General features: G+C 39.7%; 1 protein-coding gene across 4 annotated transcripts; it reads left to right on the top strand.

The window, feature by feature from the left end:
• The first annotated feature begins 3,321 nt into the window (after positions 1–3,321).
• Positions 3,322–15,489, top strand: LOC103457477 (protein NLRC3-like). Of its 4 annotated transcripts, none has more exons than XM_008397630.2 (8): positions 3,322–3,538; positions 5,123–5,261; positions 5,751–5,899; positions 7,300–9,106; positions 12,415–12,612; positions 13,160–13,333; positions 14,430–14,585; positions 15,093–15,489. In XM_008397630.2, exons 2-8 carry the CDS (start codon positions 5,134–5,136, stop codon positions 15,151–15,153), a joined length of 2,673 nt encoding a protein of 890 aa, XP_008395852.1. In that variant the 5' UTR covers positions 3,322–3,538; positions 5,123–5,133; the 3' UTR covers positions 15,154–15,489. The 4 variants fall into 4 exon arrangements, with proteins under 4 accessions (XP_008395852.1, XP_008395860.1, XP_008395879.1 ...); XM_008397638.2 differs by having other exon boundaries at positions 7,315–9,106; XM_008397657.2 differs by having other exon boundaries at positions 3,323–3,538; positions 7,453–9,106.
• Positions 15,490–17,398: the final 1,909 nt, after the last annotated feature.

Below are 17,398 nucleotides of genomic sequence, written 5' to 3' on the forward strand. Positions count from 1 at the left end.
GTCTAGAAATGTGCAGTTCTAGGTACAGCCAAGATACTGCGCAGAACCCTCAAGCTCCCAGGCCTCTGGTAGAGGACCCGAGCTCAGAGGATGAAAGAGACCACCCGCGGAGGGTGAGAAGGGAATTTTTTATATCTATATAGATATATATGTGTGTGTGTATAAGAATATTATACACAAGTTTTGGACTATGGGATGAAACCGGAATATCTGGAGAGAGAACCTGCAAAAAAGAAATTAACTTTTGATATTTTATTCGTGAATTTTTTTTACTCTCACTCATGGAGAATTTAGAGAGGCCAGTTAACATAAAACAGTCTTGATTTTCGTCAGCCGCCGCTGTCCACATGGTCATGGGATTCCGCCTTCTCCAAGTCCACAAAAAGCATGTAGACCGGGGGGGCGTTCCTCCCAACCACGCCTCTCCAGGTCTCACTGTCATTGACCACGTGGGTGATGAAGTCCCCCAACAGAACAAGGGAGTCCCCAGGAGGGGCACTCTCCAGTACCCCCTCCAAGGACTCCAAGAAGGGTGGGTAATCTGAACTGTTGTTCGGCCCGTAAGCACAAACAACAGTTAGAACCCGTCCCCCCACCTGTAGGCGGAGGGAGGCTTCCCTCTTGTTCACCGTGGTAAACCCCAGCTGAGATGGGGGGCAACAAGTATGTCTGCTCCTGCCCGGCGCCTCTCACCTGGGCAACTCCAGAGTGGAAGTATGTACAGCCCCTCTCAAGGACACTGGTTCCAGAACCAGAGCCATGTGTCGAGGTGAGGCCGACTATTTCTAGAACCTCTCAGCCTCGCACACTAGCTCCGGTTCCTTCCCCACCAGAGAGGTGACGTTCCACGTCCCAAGAGCCAGCTTCTGCAACTGAGGATCAGACCACCTGGGTCCCCTCCCTCGGCCACCACCCATCACAGACTGACTCCTTTGACCCCTCCGACAGGTGGTGAGTCCATTGGAAGTGGGACTCATGTCTCCTCTTCGGGCTGAGCCCGGCCGGGCTCCGTGGGTAAAAGCCCGGCCACCAGCAGCTCACATCCTTCCTGTGCTGTTCACGGCAGGCCCTTTTCTTACAGTTTTTGTTTATTTATGGACTGAGTTTTTCTGTTTTATTCCTGGACTCTGGCGCTCGTTCCTTTTGTTTTTTATTTTTTTGTGGACTTTTGTGGTCTTCCTCACCACCTCTTGCTGGAAATCATGACTGACCTCTGAGAGGAGCTCCAAACAGGAAATTGGTTAAAAAAAAGATGTACACATTCACGAGTCTAGCCTCCCAGAAGAATATCGAAATCCTCGTCTTCGATTGGTGAAACTGTTATTTTTCTCCTTTCATAGTCGACAACTATCTCTGCATTTTCTGGAACTTCTGCATTTACATATTGTGAGAAGTTTCGAACTACAGTCCGTAATATTTTGCCACAAATAAAACTGCTGCCAAATGGGATCACAATCATGAGTCCAGCCTGTATTTTGCATTTTTAGTCCAAACAATGTACACATTCACGAATCTAGCGTTGCACAACGATCTCATTGAGCTCGTCATTCTCACCTAATCTTAAAATGGTTAATGTTTCCCGTTGAAAATCGATAGTTACTTCTGCACCATCTGGAGCTATTAAATTTACTGGTTCCCGTCTGGCTCGTACTGGATTGAGCGAACTGTACCACTTAGCACCACAAATTAAACCGTAGCCAAATGCGCATGCAATCAGTATAGCTGTAGTCATTAGAAACTGTTTAGTGAAAAGTATAAAGTTTATCAGTTTTATTACGATTGATTGAGATCTCACTGCCCTCTGGTGGTGAACGTTTGTAACCACAGACATTCTTCATGTAAATTTCTCAACCGGATGTATTGTTTATCTTTGTTTTCATTTTCACTTTTATCAAGACAGTCAGCTTATCATACTGTCGATAAATAAGAGTAACTGCAGGATTTTATTCAGTGTGACTCTGAAAAGAAAAACGTCCTGTAAAGAGTATTTAACACAGCAGCTTTCTTTTATGATTTAAAATGGTCTTCATTTCAAATATAACATCAGTGAATTAAAATATGTCGGAATAATATTTGAGTCATATAACTAAGAAAGATTGTTAGCTTTTCTCTAAGCTAACAAATCTAAGAAGTTAAATTATTTAAATGTAAATAATGCAGCATTATCAGGGCTGTAGTTCCCACTATGGCCACCAGAGGGCGGAAATACCCCGCTCTGAATATTGATGGGAGTTTGTTTCGCTGCAGGTTTCTGACTTTTGTTAAGTTAATCACGTTTATATCTTTCACATTTTAAATGTAAATATTATCATGGTCTGTCTAATGAACTGACAGCTGATTTAATATAGAAATGTGTTATTTGCATATAGGTAACACATGCATATATGGTTCCTGATTAAATAAATAGCTGGTTTGTACGCAAAGAAGATGAGTTTCCGGTTCAGAGTCAGGAGAATATTTATTAAATATAAAATTTTCCTGGATAACAGAATAATTATGATAATTTGGCTTCAGAGCTCCATTGTACTATTTATATGTAAAAAAGATTACACACTCATGCTTTCTGATAAAATAAATAACTAACAAACTAAAATGTACTGACACCGGTATTCAGTGTCAGTACATTTTTCTCAGAGTGACCTAACATCTCTGTCTTAATGTTGCACTCTTTCTTCCTTGTATTTGTAATGTTCTGATTTCCTTTGGGTTACTTTGAAAAAACCCAAACGAAGTACTATTCACATATCCGCTCTCTAGCTTTGCTTTGGTTGTAGTTACACACTGCTTCCACGAGGGGGCCTTCTGCTAACTTAACTGGGTTAATTGCAGTTCCCGCTGCAATTAACCCAGTAAAATAAACTAGAAACATTTTAAACTTTAACTTTTATATTAAATTTTTCCCCATTAGTTATTTTCATCCTGCTCAATGCTCTGACCTCAGCGGGTTGGATTTAATCACACATTTTTATAGTTCATATTTTTTTTCAAGCTTTGATTCTCAAAATTACCCACAGTTAATCATTTTGGGAGTATTTCTAATTAAGTAAGTTAAGTTTTATTTTCCCATTTATTAACCCTGCAGTAGCTCTTTAACAACATTAATTTAAGCTGATTTTATTTGACCCGATAAAGGTGAAAATGAGTACAAATAAACAATTCACCTGGTTAGTATGTAGTGGAATATCTGTCTTTACAATAGTTCACCACCAGAGGGCAATGAGCGCTCATAATCCACCATCATAAACCTGTTTGTTCTGCTGAATCCATGATAAAACCTGCCCAGCTTCAAATCTTCTTCACTAACAGCAAAACAGAAATACTGAAAGTTCTCTATCTTTATTCTAGTTTTGTTTCACTTTGTAAACTCAGTATGAACTGTTAATATTTATTCATATGAATCAAACTTTGATTCTAGACGCTGAAGAAAACACAAGTCACCTGACTTTCTGTGAAAAAGAAATTGAAACTAACTTTGTTCTTCAGATCAGCCTCCATTTTGAGCGGAGGATGGAAATAACGCGCTGACTTGTTAATAGAGGTAAATGTTGCCGTTCCGGGTCTCTCCGTGTCTCTATCGGCTTTCTGGAGACTTTCTAACCCATGAACGCACCGCAGCTTCCCGGGGCTTTGGCCACCTCGGCCTGGGTCGCTCGACTCACATGGGGTCCCCGCAAAGCCACTCTGTTACTTTATTAAGGGCTGATCTAGAAAGGAATTAGTCACATATAATGAAATACTTTATTGTGAGACGTTGCTGCTTAAAATGTGATGTTAAGTGAGGTTATATGATGCATACGTAACGAGAGAAATAATGAATAAACCATAAACACACAACTTAGTAACTGCGCAGTTAACCTGGTAAATAATCAACTCTATTATGCAACTTTTTAAGACTCGTTTAAAAACAATTTTTCTCAAAGTGAACTAACATCTATGTCTTAATGTTGCACTCCTTCCTTGTATTTGTGATGTTCTGATTTCTATTTTTCTTATAGTTATTTTATTGTTATTTATTTTTTGCCAGATGCTTTGTAGTATTTCATGTGCTTTAGAAATAAATGGCTCTACCATGACAGCACCAGTATCTAAAGCTGATCTGTTTGTGTAGAGTGTGCAATAATGAACTTTTCAAATTTAACCTAAATAAACTGAGAACTTAATGTAACTTTTTTACAGTGCTCTGTGAATTCTCTGGTATTTTAACCTAAAAACCGGAACAAAAACAGTTATAAACTAGTTTCTCTGCTTGTTGAAATCAGCAGAAAGTGAAACACATCTCTCCGTCCCTCATTAGTCTGGGTTAATCAGAAACTGATGTTTCTCTTGTCTGTGGATCAGAACCGGCTTTAACCGGTCCACAGATTTCCTCTCTTCCTCCTCACTGAGTTCAGTCTTTTTCCAGGTTTTCTTCTTGTTGCTCCTTGCAACAGGAAGAAACTCTTTGTCTCTCCAGGTGCTGTTGCAAAACTGCAAATAAACTAAAATAACTACACCTTTTAAATGGAGCAATAATAATAATAAAATAAATAATTTTAAAACATTTTAGGGCACAAACTATTTACATTTCAGTTTATAACCTAAAAAGTTGCATTAATGTGCCTCTTTATATTGAATTTGTATTCCGAGTCAGATCAGTTGACTAAATATTTTCCAGGCTTCGCTGAGTGAGGGGGGGCTTCATCCACTCATTGAAGCAGCTGTTTACCCATAATTCATTGCAGTGGGTCCAGCTGGTACCTCAGTTGGATGCTGTGTCCCTGAAAGCTGCTCTGTGTATCTTTAGCTGAGAGGAAATCCTGCTGAGCTGCACACATGACCTCAGAGGCTGACATGTTGCTGAGATCCCAGCTGAACCCGGTTCTGTCTGGAGAAGAGCTGTGGACCCGACCTGAGCTGCTGCTCCCTCAGAACCTTCTGCACTGACTCCATCCATACGGAGCTACAATAGAGTCATGATGCATTCAGGTCCACTGTGGGAGCTAAATAAATTCACTAGTTCACTCCTTCATTCACCTGATTCACTCTGATCTTCTGAACAAATGATGGGAACCAGCTTTCTGCTTCACTGGACAGTTACTGGACCTGGATCACTGGACTGATTGGTTCTGGTTTCTCTCTCCAGAAGTCCAGAAGATGGAAGATCAGGATGTAAAGGAGGACAGAGCAGAACCTCTAGGATCCATCAGTCTGTCTATGAGGAGTGACCGTTCCAAAGGTGAACCTCTACACTTCAGTAATGAACCTGGACCATCAGACAGAAAGTAAGAAACCAGTTTCTAACTGATTCATGTGACCCTACAGAGATATAATATAAATGATATGAACTGGTTGATCTCAGTGTTTGTGTAAACAGTAACTTAATTTTCTTACATATTAATTTAAAGATAGACATAAAGGATGTTGGTCAGTAAATCAGAAGTTTAAATGAAGGTCTGAATGAATTAATATGGATGAAAATGTTGCATGAAAACTAAAACAACCAAGAAAGTGAAAAGCAATGATTCAGATTGTTTGTAAACCCAGTGAAGCACAGCATCTTCCAGACGGGGAACACTGGTATCAGCCATGATACCAGATATAATTTAGTGACGTACTTCAAACAAGAAATCATCAATGTTCTGAGGTTCTGTTCTGACCCAGTTACTGGTTCTTAGTCTGTGGTGGACCTTCATGAACATCTTCAGCTTCAGTAGGATAGCTTCAGTCTGTTGTTAGTGAAATATTTCACTGATGAAGAAATGTCTTCACAGGAGCAGCATGTCCTGCTGTTCTTTGTGTCAGAATGTTCTGATGGATCCGGTCTCTACCAACTGTGGATCCTCCTCCTGCCCCCAGTGTGGAGAAAGACCCAGAACAGGAGCTGGACTGCTGACAGTCAATCAGAGCAGCTGTGCGCCAGGTGAGACAGAAGAGCTCCGATCAGAGCTTCCTCCTATTGTCTCTGTTGAACCAAATCCACGTTTAGTTTAGATTTGTAATTTCAAGGTTTAAAAGTTTTCCTGTGATCAATTATTTCAACTAAATCTGTATTTTTCCGGCTGGTGTAACTGGAACTTATGTCTTGGTAACTCGGCTTAATAAAGTCCTCATTTAATTTGAGCCTGTCCAGAAAAAATGCCCATACAAATTATATGACAAGTGATAAATAGATAATAGATCAATGCAGTTTAGATAAGACATCCAAAATATTAAGAGTTAGCGATGCTGGATTTCATGTTATTTTATTTGGATTTAAAAATGTATACATTTGAGTTAGCTTTTTAAAATTATAAGTGAAGACTCTTATTCTGAAGGGTCATGTTGCAGCATAACATGTCACCAGCTCTAAATACAACAAACACTTTATAAAATCAAAATGATGAGGCTTACAGTTAATTTTATTTGGATTTCAGCGCATTATGAGGTTGAGGGGAATGAAATGGCAGAAAGGATGTGTAAAGAGAGCACCAATCAAGTATTGGTTGATATTAATGTTAAGGGTAACACTTTATTTGAAGAGGTGTGCATAAGATTGACATGACAGTGTCATAAACATGACATAACATCTGTCATGAACATAAAGAAGTCTTTATGAATCTTTATGACAGTTGTCATGAAGTGTCATTCGGTAAATAATGACACTTTTAATGCAAAGTTGCTCTAAAAGTTGCATTAAAAGTCAATGAAAAGTGCCGACTTTGTATGATTTTGTAAATTATAATTTAATACAAAGTTGACATTTTTAATGGATTTTCAATGCAACTTTTAGAGCAACTTTACATTAAAAGTGTCATTATTTACTGAATGACACTTCATGACAAGTAGAGCACTGAAATCACAAGAGATGAACCGGAGAAAGATTATGAGAAACATAAACTAGATACTTTAGTGAGGAGGTAAAAAGTCAGATAGGAAATGTATATAACTGTATACACAACATGTAATAATTCTAACAATCTGTTGCTTATGTCTATAGGGCCAAATCAGTCCAATGTCATTTCCAGTCTTTAAATGTTCTTTTAAAAAATCATATCCATTCTCTGACTGAGAAAAGCCATTCTAAATGTGAACACTACCAGTTCAATAAGCTTTTTCTCCAGATTATTTTTTATTAAGGCTGGAAAAAGTTGGGAGTAAACATTTTTCTATCTTTCTGCCTCTTCTGTAGCTGTTGTTGGCTGGAGAAAGTCAGATAGAAGCAGTGAAAAGAGAACAATGGAGACATGATACAGAAGAGTTGATGTTGCTGAAAACTGCTGCATTCAATGTTCCAGATAGTTTTGATCCAACTTTACCACTGAATCATGTTTTTTACTTCAGCCATCTTTGTTTCAGCAAATGTTGGTCTGCAGGAGGTTCTACAGGAGCATAAGATCAGTCTGAGGATGAGATGTGAATGTGTGACTGAGGGAAGGGATGAAACAGAAAGTAGAACCCTCCTCAACAGAATCTACACTGATCTCTTCATCACAGAGGGACAGAGTGAAGATGTTAACACCCAGCATGAGATGAAGCAGCTGGAGAGAGTTTCCAAGATCCAGAACCTCCATGTTTCTGCAATCAGGTGTCATGACATCTTTAAAGCCTTCCCTGATCAACATGGAGCCATCAGAGTGGTTCTGACCAATGGCGTTGCTGGTGTTGGAAAAACCTTCTCAGTGCAGAAGTTCACTCTGGACTGGGCCGATGGCTTGGAGAACCAAGATGTCAGTGTGGTGGTTCTGCTTTTGTTCAGGGAGCTGAACTTGATCAGAGATGAGCAGCACAGTCTTCTCACGCTGCTTCATGTTTTCCATCCAACACTCCAGAAGCTCCCAGCAGAGCAGCTGGCTAAATGCAAACTGCTCTTCATCTTTGATGGTCTGGATGAAAGCAAATTTTCACTGGACTTCAACAACAGTCAGCTGGTTTCTGACGTCACACAGAAGTCATCAGTCAACGTTCTGCTGACAAACCTCATCAAGGGGAACCTGCTTCCATCAGCTCTCATCTGGATAACTTCCAGACCTGCAGCGGCCAATCAGATCCCTCCTTCGTGTGTTACCAGGGTAACAGAAGTACGAGGCTTCACCGACGCCCAGAAGGAGGAGTACTTCAGGAAGAGGTTCAGTGATGAAGAGCTGTCCAGCAGAATCATCTCCCACATCAAGAAATCAAAAACTCTCCACATCATGTGTGGAATCCCAGTCTTCTGCTGGATCACTGCTACAGTTCTGGAGAACATGTTGACCTCAGAGCAGAGAGGAGAGCTGCCCAAGACCATGACTGACATGTACTCACACTTCCTGCTGGTCCAGACAAAGAGGAAGCAGAAAAAGTACCATGGAGGACATGAGACAAGTTCACAGGAGCTGATGGAACCTGATAGGGAAGTTCTTCTGAAGCTGGGGAGGCTGGCGTTTAAACATTTGGAGAAAGGAAACATCATGTTCTACCAAGAAGACCTGGAGCAGTGTGGTCTGGATGTCACAGAGGCCTCGGTGTACTCTGGAGTTTGCACAGAGATCTTCAAAAGAGAGAGTGTGATCTTCCAGAAATCAGTCTACTGCTTTGTTCATCTGAGCATCCAGGAGTTTCTGGCTGCAGTCTACATGCTCCACTGTTTCACCACCAGGAACTCAGAGGTGATGGGTAGCTTCCTGGGACAGCAATACGGAGAAACATCTCTAGATGAGTTCATGAAGAAAGTCATGGAGAAATCCCTCAGGAGTAAAAATGGCCACCTGGACCTGTTTGTCCGCTTCCTTCATGGTCTCACTGTGGAGTCCAACCAGAGACTCTTAGAAGATCTGCTGGGTCAGACAGAGAACAGTCCAGAAACCATCCAGAGAATCATCACCAACCTGAAAGAGATGAACACTTTTGACATCTCTCCTGACAGAAGCATCAACATGTTCTACTGTCTGATGGAGATGAACGACGTCTCATTTTATCAGGAGATCCAACGGCTGTTGAAATCAGAGAAAAGATTAGAGCCAAAATTCTCAGAGATCCAGTGCTCAGCTCTGGCCTTCATGCTACAGATGTCAGAGGAGGTTCTGGATGAGTTGGACCTGGAGAAGTACAACACATCAGAAAATGGACGACGGAGACTGGTTCCAGCTGTGAGGAACTGCAGAAAGGCTCGGTGAGTCCAGATGTTTTCATTGTGTGAATGCTGATTCACACAATGAATCAGCATTCACACATTGTCCTCACGGATTGTCCTCCTGTTTCTTCTTCTTTCTTCAAGTTGATTCTGGATGTTTTTGATCTTTAACTACTTCCTTCATCCTTTGGACTTTTTTAACCTTTCAAACATCTAAATATTCAGTTCATCCAGGACAGCTGCAGCTTTTGGTGTTTAGATATTTCCAACATGCATTTGGTATTTAGGGATTTTGATAATTAAAAAAAATATTCATGTTGAAATGAAAAGAAAACCTTGAGAACTATATCATACAGTTCTATTTTCTGAAAGATCTCATCTTTTCTGAAAGATCTAATCAGTCAGAGACATATTTTAACTTTAAGCTCTTCTTCACTCATTGGGCTTCTGCCCCATAATTCATCTTCACGGATTAATTATAAAATCACTGTTTAAGTTTGATGGAAACTTGGACAATTTCCCTTGCTTTTGTTGCCATGGAAACTAGTTAGAAACTTTGTGAGCCATCTTTTCTTCCCCTGACTAGTTTCCTTGTAGTGTTTTAAATGAGACCTAAATGTGGTGATTGTTGTCTGGTTCCAGAAAAAGTCCTAGTTTCTGTCAGATCCTCCCAAAGCTCTGAGAACTCTGCTTTACATATATAGAACTCTGCTTCCTGAGCTGGAACAATTTTCCTCATCAACTCTTCATCTGCAGCCTTTGTTGAAGCTGTTAGCTGTCCTGCATAAAGATCTGAAAAGACATGTATAAAAGAGTGTGCAAGTTTCACACTAAAGGTTGGCGTAGGGGCAAATTTTGTAAAGTGCAGCATCTTTGGAGGGCTTTTATCTTTACATATATAGAACTTTACATGCAAATGTGGCTACCCACCTTTCCTTTATACATCCCAAATTGCAGGAAATAGAGCACAGCTGCTGGTCCGCCCATAAATAAATATGAAAATTAGTAAAAATATCCGCAAAGCTGCCACTACGTGAAGCAGTGACCATGGCAGCGATCCCTACTTACAGCATTATAAGTATTTCTAATAATGAAATTTATATATTTTAGTTAAAAGGTATCTTTCAGGGCACACAAGGTCAACTCACAAAAAGTTAGCTATAAATTTTACAAAAAAAATTCCAAATAAAAAAAAAAAAAAGAAAGAGTGTTGATTAATACAAGTGGAAATGCTTGTTTGAATAGCAGAGCTTTCAGCTGCAATTTACAGACAAGTTTATTGTCTCTTTATTGAAGTTTATTCCAAATGGAGGGATTGTGTTGAACCAGGCCAACAAGCCACTAAATTTATTTGGCACTTTTGTGCATATAAGTTGCCCATTTACAGAATGGAGATATTTTCTATTCATACAGGCTTATTTGAAGAATGACTGTCTGGACCTGGTCACCAGCTACAGGTCAGCATCAGCAAAGAACCATTGATGCATGGTCCTTTCTAGATTCCCTCTTTAAATGCTGGGGTAATATCTGTGCGCTGCTATTATGTATATGTGTGATTGTCTACATTAAGAATTGAGCCTGATCTGTTTGGAGTTAATCTGCTGATCCAACCCAGTTTCTTTTTAAGTGAGAATGGAATTACCCTGCAGATAACACGCATTTCATGGGTTTAGGCTCACATATCGATGCACAGTTACACCTTTATGTGACAAAAGGTTTTATGAGGATCATTGTGGTTCAGTTTCATAGTTTAAGTGAAAACAAAAGATTAAAATAATGAAAAACATCAGGTTCTATGCTCCTTGGATTAAATGACACTGAATGGTGTCAGATTTCAGTATGTATAGGTAAGTTGTGGTGCCTTGTAGTGTATTATTAACTGAAAAAGACATATTATGCTGCCAGTCTTAAATACATTGCCTTAATAATGTTCTAAAAACAAAAGTTATGGCACTCATCCCAAGATAAGAAATTGAAAGTATGTCCTGCAGCCCCTCCCATTGTAGTCCTACTGTGTTTCTTTGGTGTTCTTCTGATAGATATTGTCTGAAGTAAGAACTGTATGCCTGTTATCTTCAAGATATCTGATTATTCTCACGTCCTGTCGCTCTATACTGCAAAATAATCCATCCGTATGTTGTACATGAACTCTGGAGAAAGTTTGCAGCTGTACGACGATGTCCAAAGTGGAGAGCTCTCTTTATTTCTCTGTCAAAATTATGGATTGTCTCAATTTTGCTGTCACAACGCCTCCACCTTCAGTGGGGTCAGCCATTGTGTCGAAGTTGCCATAGCAAAACGTTATAAAAGCTAAAGTTCAGTTTGTGAGCAATGCATTCAGCTTGATCCATCTTTGTTGAATTTCAGAAACCCAACTGCTTAAATAAAAAGCTATGCTTTACCCAGCTTACTGGCTGAAATCCACAATAGATGTCTGAACAGATTTTCAAATACCCTATGTTAATTGTCTGTGTGCTTCCCTTCTCTCAAACAGCAATGCGCTGTTGGCTCAAATTACTTTTTAAACAAGCTGAATTCAAACACAAACTTTACTATCTTGAAACTTCCAAAACTGCTATTTAAGGTATAGGATTCATCCACATCAGCAAGACCACGTACCCCTCCATGAAGCTCACGCCATGTGGTAATTGTTGGTGTTCACAGTTAATGTTATTGACTTTATGAACCTTTCTAGTAATGCCATAGTGAGCGATTTTTGTCCCTCTGTGGTCCCTCGTCTACTTAACACACTGAATTAAGTGTGAGGGTGAGCACCAAGTATTGCTCCCACCAGCCCACATATCACACAGAATAACAGTTGCAAAAACTTGCGAAACAGGTAAGAATATCTGCATTTTTACCATGCTGCGGTCTTAGCGCAACACTCAGGAGGAGAGTGGCAAATGTCACTGTTGAACTGTAGGGATTTTGTCCCATCAGTTTCCAAAATCACATGCAAAAACGTTCTGAAAGCACTTACTCTGTGTGCCAGACCGTGCAGAGTAAAAAGTCATGGGGTAATAATTTTCCCATATCTTAAAACCACATTAAGACGTGTTAAATTTTGTTGTGATGCCAGCAGCTTGCAGGAGTAACTGTTATTTCTCTTGTTGAAAGAAAGCAGGGCTGCACAGATTGTAGTTTTCTGGCTGATCACTGATATTTTAAAGCCTGAATGACTTTGAGCTATGCTGATTTGTTTTTATACTAAATATAGCAAAAAAAAATGGCAAAGCTGGCAATAGGCTAACTATTTTTGAAATGTCTGTTATCATATTTGAGTCTGTGTTTATGATTAAGAGTGTCTGTTTTAATTAGAACGGTCTTTGTTTCTTCTCTATTCACAGACTTGATGGCTGTTTTCTCTCAGAGTTTGAATGTGAAATTGTGGCCTCAGCTGTGCAGTCCAACCCCCATCTGACTCAACTGGAAATAAGTGAGATCTTAATAGACAGAACTATCAGAGGTGGAACCTTTAGAGACTCTGGAATGAAGCATCTGTGCGTGATCTTGGGGAGTTCAGTCAGTAAAGTGAAGATTCTGAGGTTTGTTTTCTTTACAGTATATACAATGCCTGTACAATGTCATATAAAAGGTACTAAATGCCAAATTTATGTTCTGTAATCACTAGTGCAAGATTACAGTTTTTCTTTTTCAATGCGAACACTCTTAGTTTCTACTAACACCTTCCTGACATTACAAGAAAGGACTTTCAGGTCCTGGGAGCTTGTTCAATTCTGTAATGCTTTTGAATTTTAAATATAAACCACATACTATAATACACAATTATGAATGTTGCTTCATGCTCTAATGTCACAGTTTGCTTCTGGAAGACTGTTTTAATTCCGGCCCACTATCACTGAAGGTCAGACTGAAATGCTCTAACATGTCATGATAAAATGTTCTGGTTCTGCTGTTTTGAGCTTTTTGAACTAGTTTTACTGGATCAGATGTTAGACATCAGCTCATCATGTTTCTGTGACTTTAATTCAGTGAAATTAAATTTCTATATTTGTATTATTTGTTTTTTCATATTTCAGTTTTAACCTGCATCCTGTTGGGTTCAGCTCACATCTTTTATTCTTCATTCAGATTGGTCCAGTGCAGTTTGTCAGAGACCAGCTGGACTTCTCTGTTCTCAGCTCTGAAGTCCAACCCGACCCATCTGACAGAACTAGACCTGAGCCACAATGACCTGAAAGATGCTGGAGTGAAGGAGCTCTGTGGTTTCCTACAGACTCCCGGCTGCAAATTACAACGCTTATTGTAAGAAATCATGTATTAGTTCAAAGCTGATATTTGTGACGTGAAAGTAAACTGCAGGCATTTAGCTGATATCCTACTGATCCACTCTGAGGATCTTCATGGTAAAGTCTGCTTTCTTCTTCTCTGGTTTGTTCTAGTTGAAGTTTTCTTTGTTTTTATAAACAAACACATTCAACCAAACACATTGCTCATTTTACAGACATCAGCCTCACGTTCAAATGTATGCCTGTCTCCAAAATGCTCAGATATAAAATCTCAGATATCATTCCATCTAAGACAGACTGAGGATTAATCCACTGCATAAATATGGACTGTGATCCACATCTCTGACCTTCTGATCATCAGTGATCATATCAACCATCACTGTTGGCTTTAAACTTCTGACCAGCTCCGGCAGAGTCCAGGTTCCAATATGGCAGAGCAGGACAAGGAGACTGAGGGGTCAGATTTCACATCTAGGCCCTGCTGGAGGAGACTTTCTCTATAAAATACTGCAAAAAAATGTTCATCTGCATACCAGGGCTCAGTCCAGTCTGTGTTGGGTGGCATTAAGAACAAAATCAGTAGTTTTAAATTAGTGGTGGGATTTAATTTAAAAATTTAAATCAGACTACTTGCTGGGTCTGTAATTTACTGAATTTAAATCAAAACCCATATATTGATATAACATTTTCAATTCAACAACCCTTTCTGCTTTAAATTGCTGAATAGACAGATGAGCTTAACAACAGAGACATCTGTTTTGTTTAATCTATTTTTCAGGTTCTTCAATCGTCAGATTGGAGCAAAGTGTTAATCTGTCCATTCATCTTTCCAGAGTTTCAGGAAGCCCTGATCATTTGTGGAACTTATTTAGAAATGTGAACTCTGGACGTTAATGTTAGTATTACATGTTTAGCATTGTGATGCTATTTTAGGCGAGAATAGCTTCACTGACAGGTGAACTCCATTTAGCACAACATGAACACAATAGTCTTTTCGAGCATCCAGTCAGATCATTTTAATTAAATTCATTATCTACATTTTTATTAGTTATTTGATCAGATTTAACCTGCATCCTGTTGACTTCAGCTCACACCTTTTATTCTTTATTTAGATTGCAGTGGTGCAGGTTGTCAAAGATCAGCTGTGATTATCTGGCCTCAGCTCTGAAGTCCAACAGCCTCCATCTGACAGAACTGGACCTGAGAGGAAACTACAGGATGAAGGAGTCAGATGTTCAGCAGCTGAAGGATCTTGTAAAGACTGTAGAGTGAGTAAATGTTTGGAGTGAGTCCACCTGCTTGAACTAAACCCAGTTAGCATCATAGCAAAGCTCCAGTGTTCCCAGTAAAGTTGCAGCTTCTCAGTGGGAGGAGAATGGTTCAGGCTTCCTGATTGGACACAGAGACAGCAATCAGCCAATCAGAGGAGCAGCAGCTTGCTGTGTTCCTGTGTTTGTGTTGGTGTGAAGATGAGTGTTGTTGCTGTGTCCATGTCTCCAGGAAGTCCAGCTGGACTCCAGCGTCCAGCCGTCCATCATGTCTAGAGACAGTGGTCCTCATTCATCAAACTGTGGAAGCAGCAGATCTGATCTCAGATCTGTTTGTTCTCTCAGTTCAACAGGAAACAACTGATCAGGTTCATCTTGGTCACAGTTCTGAGATCAGTCTGACTGCAGCCTGGAAACCATCTACTGGATGTGCTGCGTCACTGACTGCTGCTGGAGAGGCTGGAAACACTCACTGATCTGATCTCTCCATCCTTCTTCTCTCTGCAGGTGGAGGCCACTATCTTCATTCGATTTTGACTTCTCAGAGGTTGAAGCTGCAGCAGTTTGAGTCTAAAGAGACTCTGACTGGATCATGATGATGACCTCTGACCTCTAAGATTTTCCTCCTGTTTATTTTCTCATGTCTAATATTGTTTGAAAAAAGAAATGGATCTGACTGGTTTGGCTGAATGCAGAGCATCTCTGTTTCTCAGCTGAAGTTGGTGATGATCTGCAGTTCTGGATCCTGACCAGGAAATGAAGATCAGTTCGTTTACAAACATCAGAATGACAGGAAGTTTAAGATTTGCAATGAAATTATATCCAAACCGAACATTTAATTAAGATCTGTTCACTTATATTTGCATAAATTCATTAAAAATAAATAAAAATGTATTTCAGAAAGCTTCATTGTCCTTGTATTTACTAAATTATCGCACACATTTACATAATTATTTAATAAGTTATTAATTGTCATTTGGCACTCTTCCCTCTCCGTAAGAGTCAGTACGATCAAAGTAAGGGGTACGGCAGGGTACTGCGTACCCCTAAAAGATTTAGCGGGGGTTCGCAGTACCTGCAAGAGAGAGGAGCGGCTGTCTGCTGTATAAAATCAGTGGGTTCACTGTGCAGCCGTGAGTTCACCCACTAATCAGCCGTGACTGATTAGTTTTTCAAGAACAATCTGAAACACGACTTAATCAGTTAATAAATACCCCCCCTTTCATATTGATTCTGAACTCTTCGTGCTTTGTTAGAGCAGCGGTACAATATGTCGATCGTGGAAGGCTTTGAGTTAATCTCGGCTTTAGGTGACAAACTGAACTCCGCCAGGACGCTGAGACCAGCACGTCCTCCTCTGGCTCCTTATCAAAACGTTCATAACTTAAAGAACAAAAAAAAAAAAAAAAAGTCAACAAAACGTTATCAAATTAATGACCCAACAAAAATAATAATCTCAGTGATTATTGTTTCAACAAGGAGCTGCGCAATTCTGTGCGTTTCGGTTCCATTCCCAAAATAACTAGCAGAGCAGGAGTTTAAAATTAACTAATCAACCACCGCTGTGTTCAGGGTGGCTTATTAATGATGCAAAATAAATATCAAGCCTGATATCATAACGGACTAAATGTTTTTAACGTAATCAGTGCTCGGCTCGAGGAGCGAGCGGTTGCCACCGCAATGGGTGTGCTTAAACGGCAAATAGAGAGTGAGAGTAAAAAGGTGCGAGTGGTTTTGAGTTGATCATCTGTTCGGGTTGTTTTACCTTTCTTTACCTTTGTCTAGGGGCATCACAGCCGCTGTAGTTTCTGAACGTTCAATAAACGACAAACTTGGACTAATTACCTTGTTCTTTGTGAGTGTACTCATTTATAACAAACATCAAACACGGTAAATATGTTTCATTAAGTATTTAACAAACAAATGGCTTCTACCACGATAATTATGTGAAATTAAATTGTCTAATTTAAAAATAATAGTTTTATTGTATTGCTCTCTGGCATCTTGCTTGGAGCTCAGAGTCTGAGAGGTTTTTCCTCTATCAAGCTAATTTTTTTGCCTCTTATTTAGTTAAAATATTGATGTTGATGAGATTTCCTCCAAAATAATGACCTTTTTCAACCTTTGTAGCTCCACTGTTGAAAATAAAGCTCTAACATTCACAAATGACATTGAAATAAAATCCAGTCCAACATCTGGTTTGAGGTGATTCCTCTGGACCCTGTTGGAGGAAAAATATCCCAACTTCASAAGATGAGCTTTAACCTAACAGCTCTGTGGTTCCTCCTGTCAGTATGAGAGTCAGGGTGAGGAGGCGCCATGTTAGGAAGAGAAGTGGAAGCTGCAGGATCTTCAGAACAAACAGGTCATGATGCTGGGCTACTGATTATCCCTCTGTCTGGACACAGGATCAATAGAACCAGTTTAAAAGCTAAAATAAATGGTTATATGCCAGACATGGAATACTGGGATGCACTCCATGCCATGACGTTCAGGATTTAGGTCTCATTGGCATCTCAAGGTGTCAACATTGCAGCCAGTGCAATGTTCTGAGGGAAATACAGATTTATTTTGTAACAATTTAAGAGCTAACCAGCTTTTACCGCTTCGCAAAAAAATTTATTAGCACAGAAATTCCAAAGCACACAAAGAAGCAGTTTTATATATACTTTTGTCATAGTACCCCCAAGAATTTAAAACTATTCACCCCTGGATATATTACCCCATCAACTCGATGTGGAAGACTATGTTCAGAATTTAGGTCTCACGGCACCTCAAGGTGTCAACATTGCAGCCAGTGGGCTGAGGGAAAT

This window comes from Poecilia reticulata, linkage group LG2 (genome assembly GCF_000633615.1).
Source record: "Poecilia reticulata strain Guanapo linkage group LG2, Guppy_female_1.0+MT, whole genome shotgun sequence".
NCBI lineage: Eukaryota > Metazoa > Chordata > Actinopteri > Cyprinodontiformes > Poeciliidae > Poecilia > Poecilia reticulata.

Bases quoted from the DNA above. Each gene is read 5' to 3' on its own strand.
- LOC103457477 (XM_008397630.2), top strand. From the start codon at position 5,134: ATGGAAGATCAGGATGTAAAGGAGGACAGAGCAGAACCTCTAGGATCC. The intron at 5,900-7,299 runs GTGAGACAGAAG...TTTTTACTTCAG, and splicing joins TCAGAGCAGCTGTGCGCCAG to CCATCTTTGTTTCAGCAAAT. The intron at 13,334-14,429 runs GTAAGAAATCAT...TTCTTTATTTAG, and splicing joins TGCAAATTACAACGCTTATT to ATTGCAGTGGTGCAGGTTGT.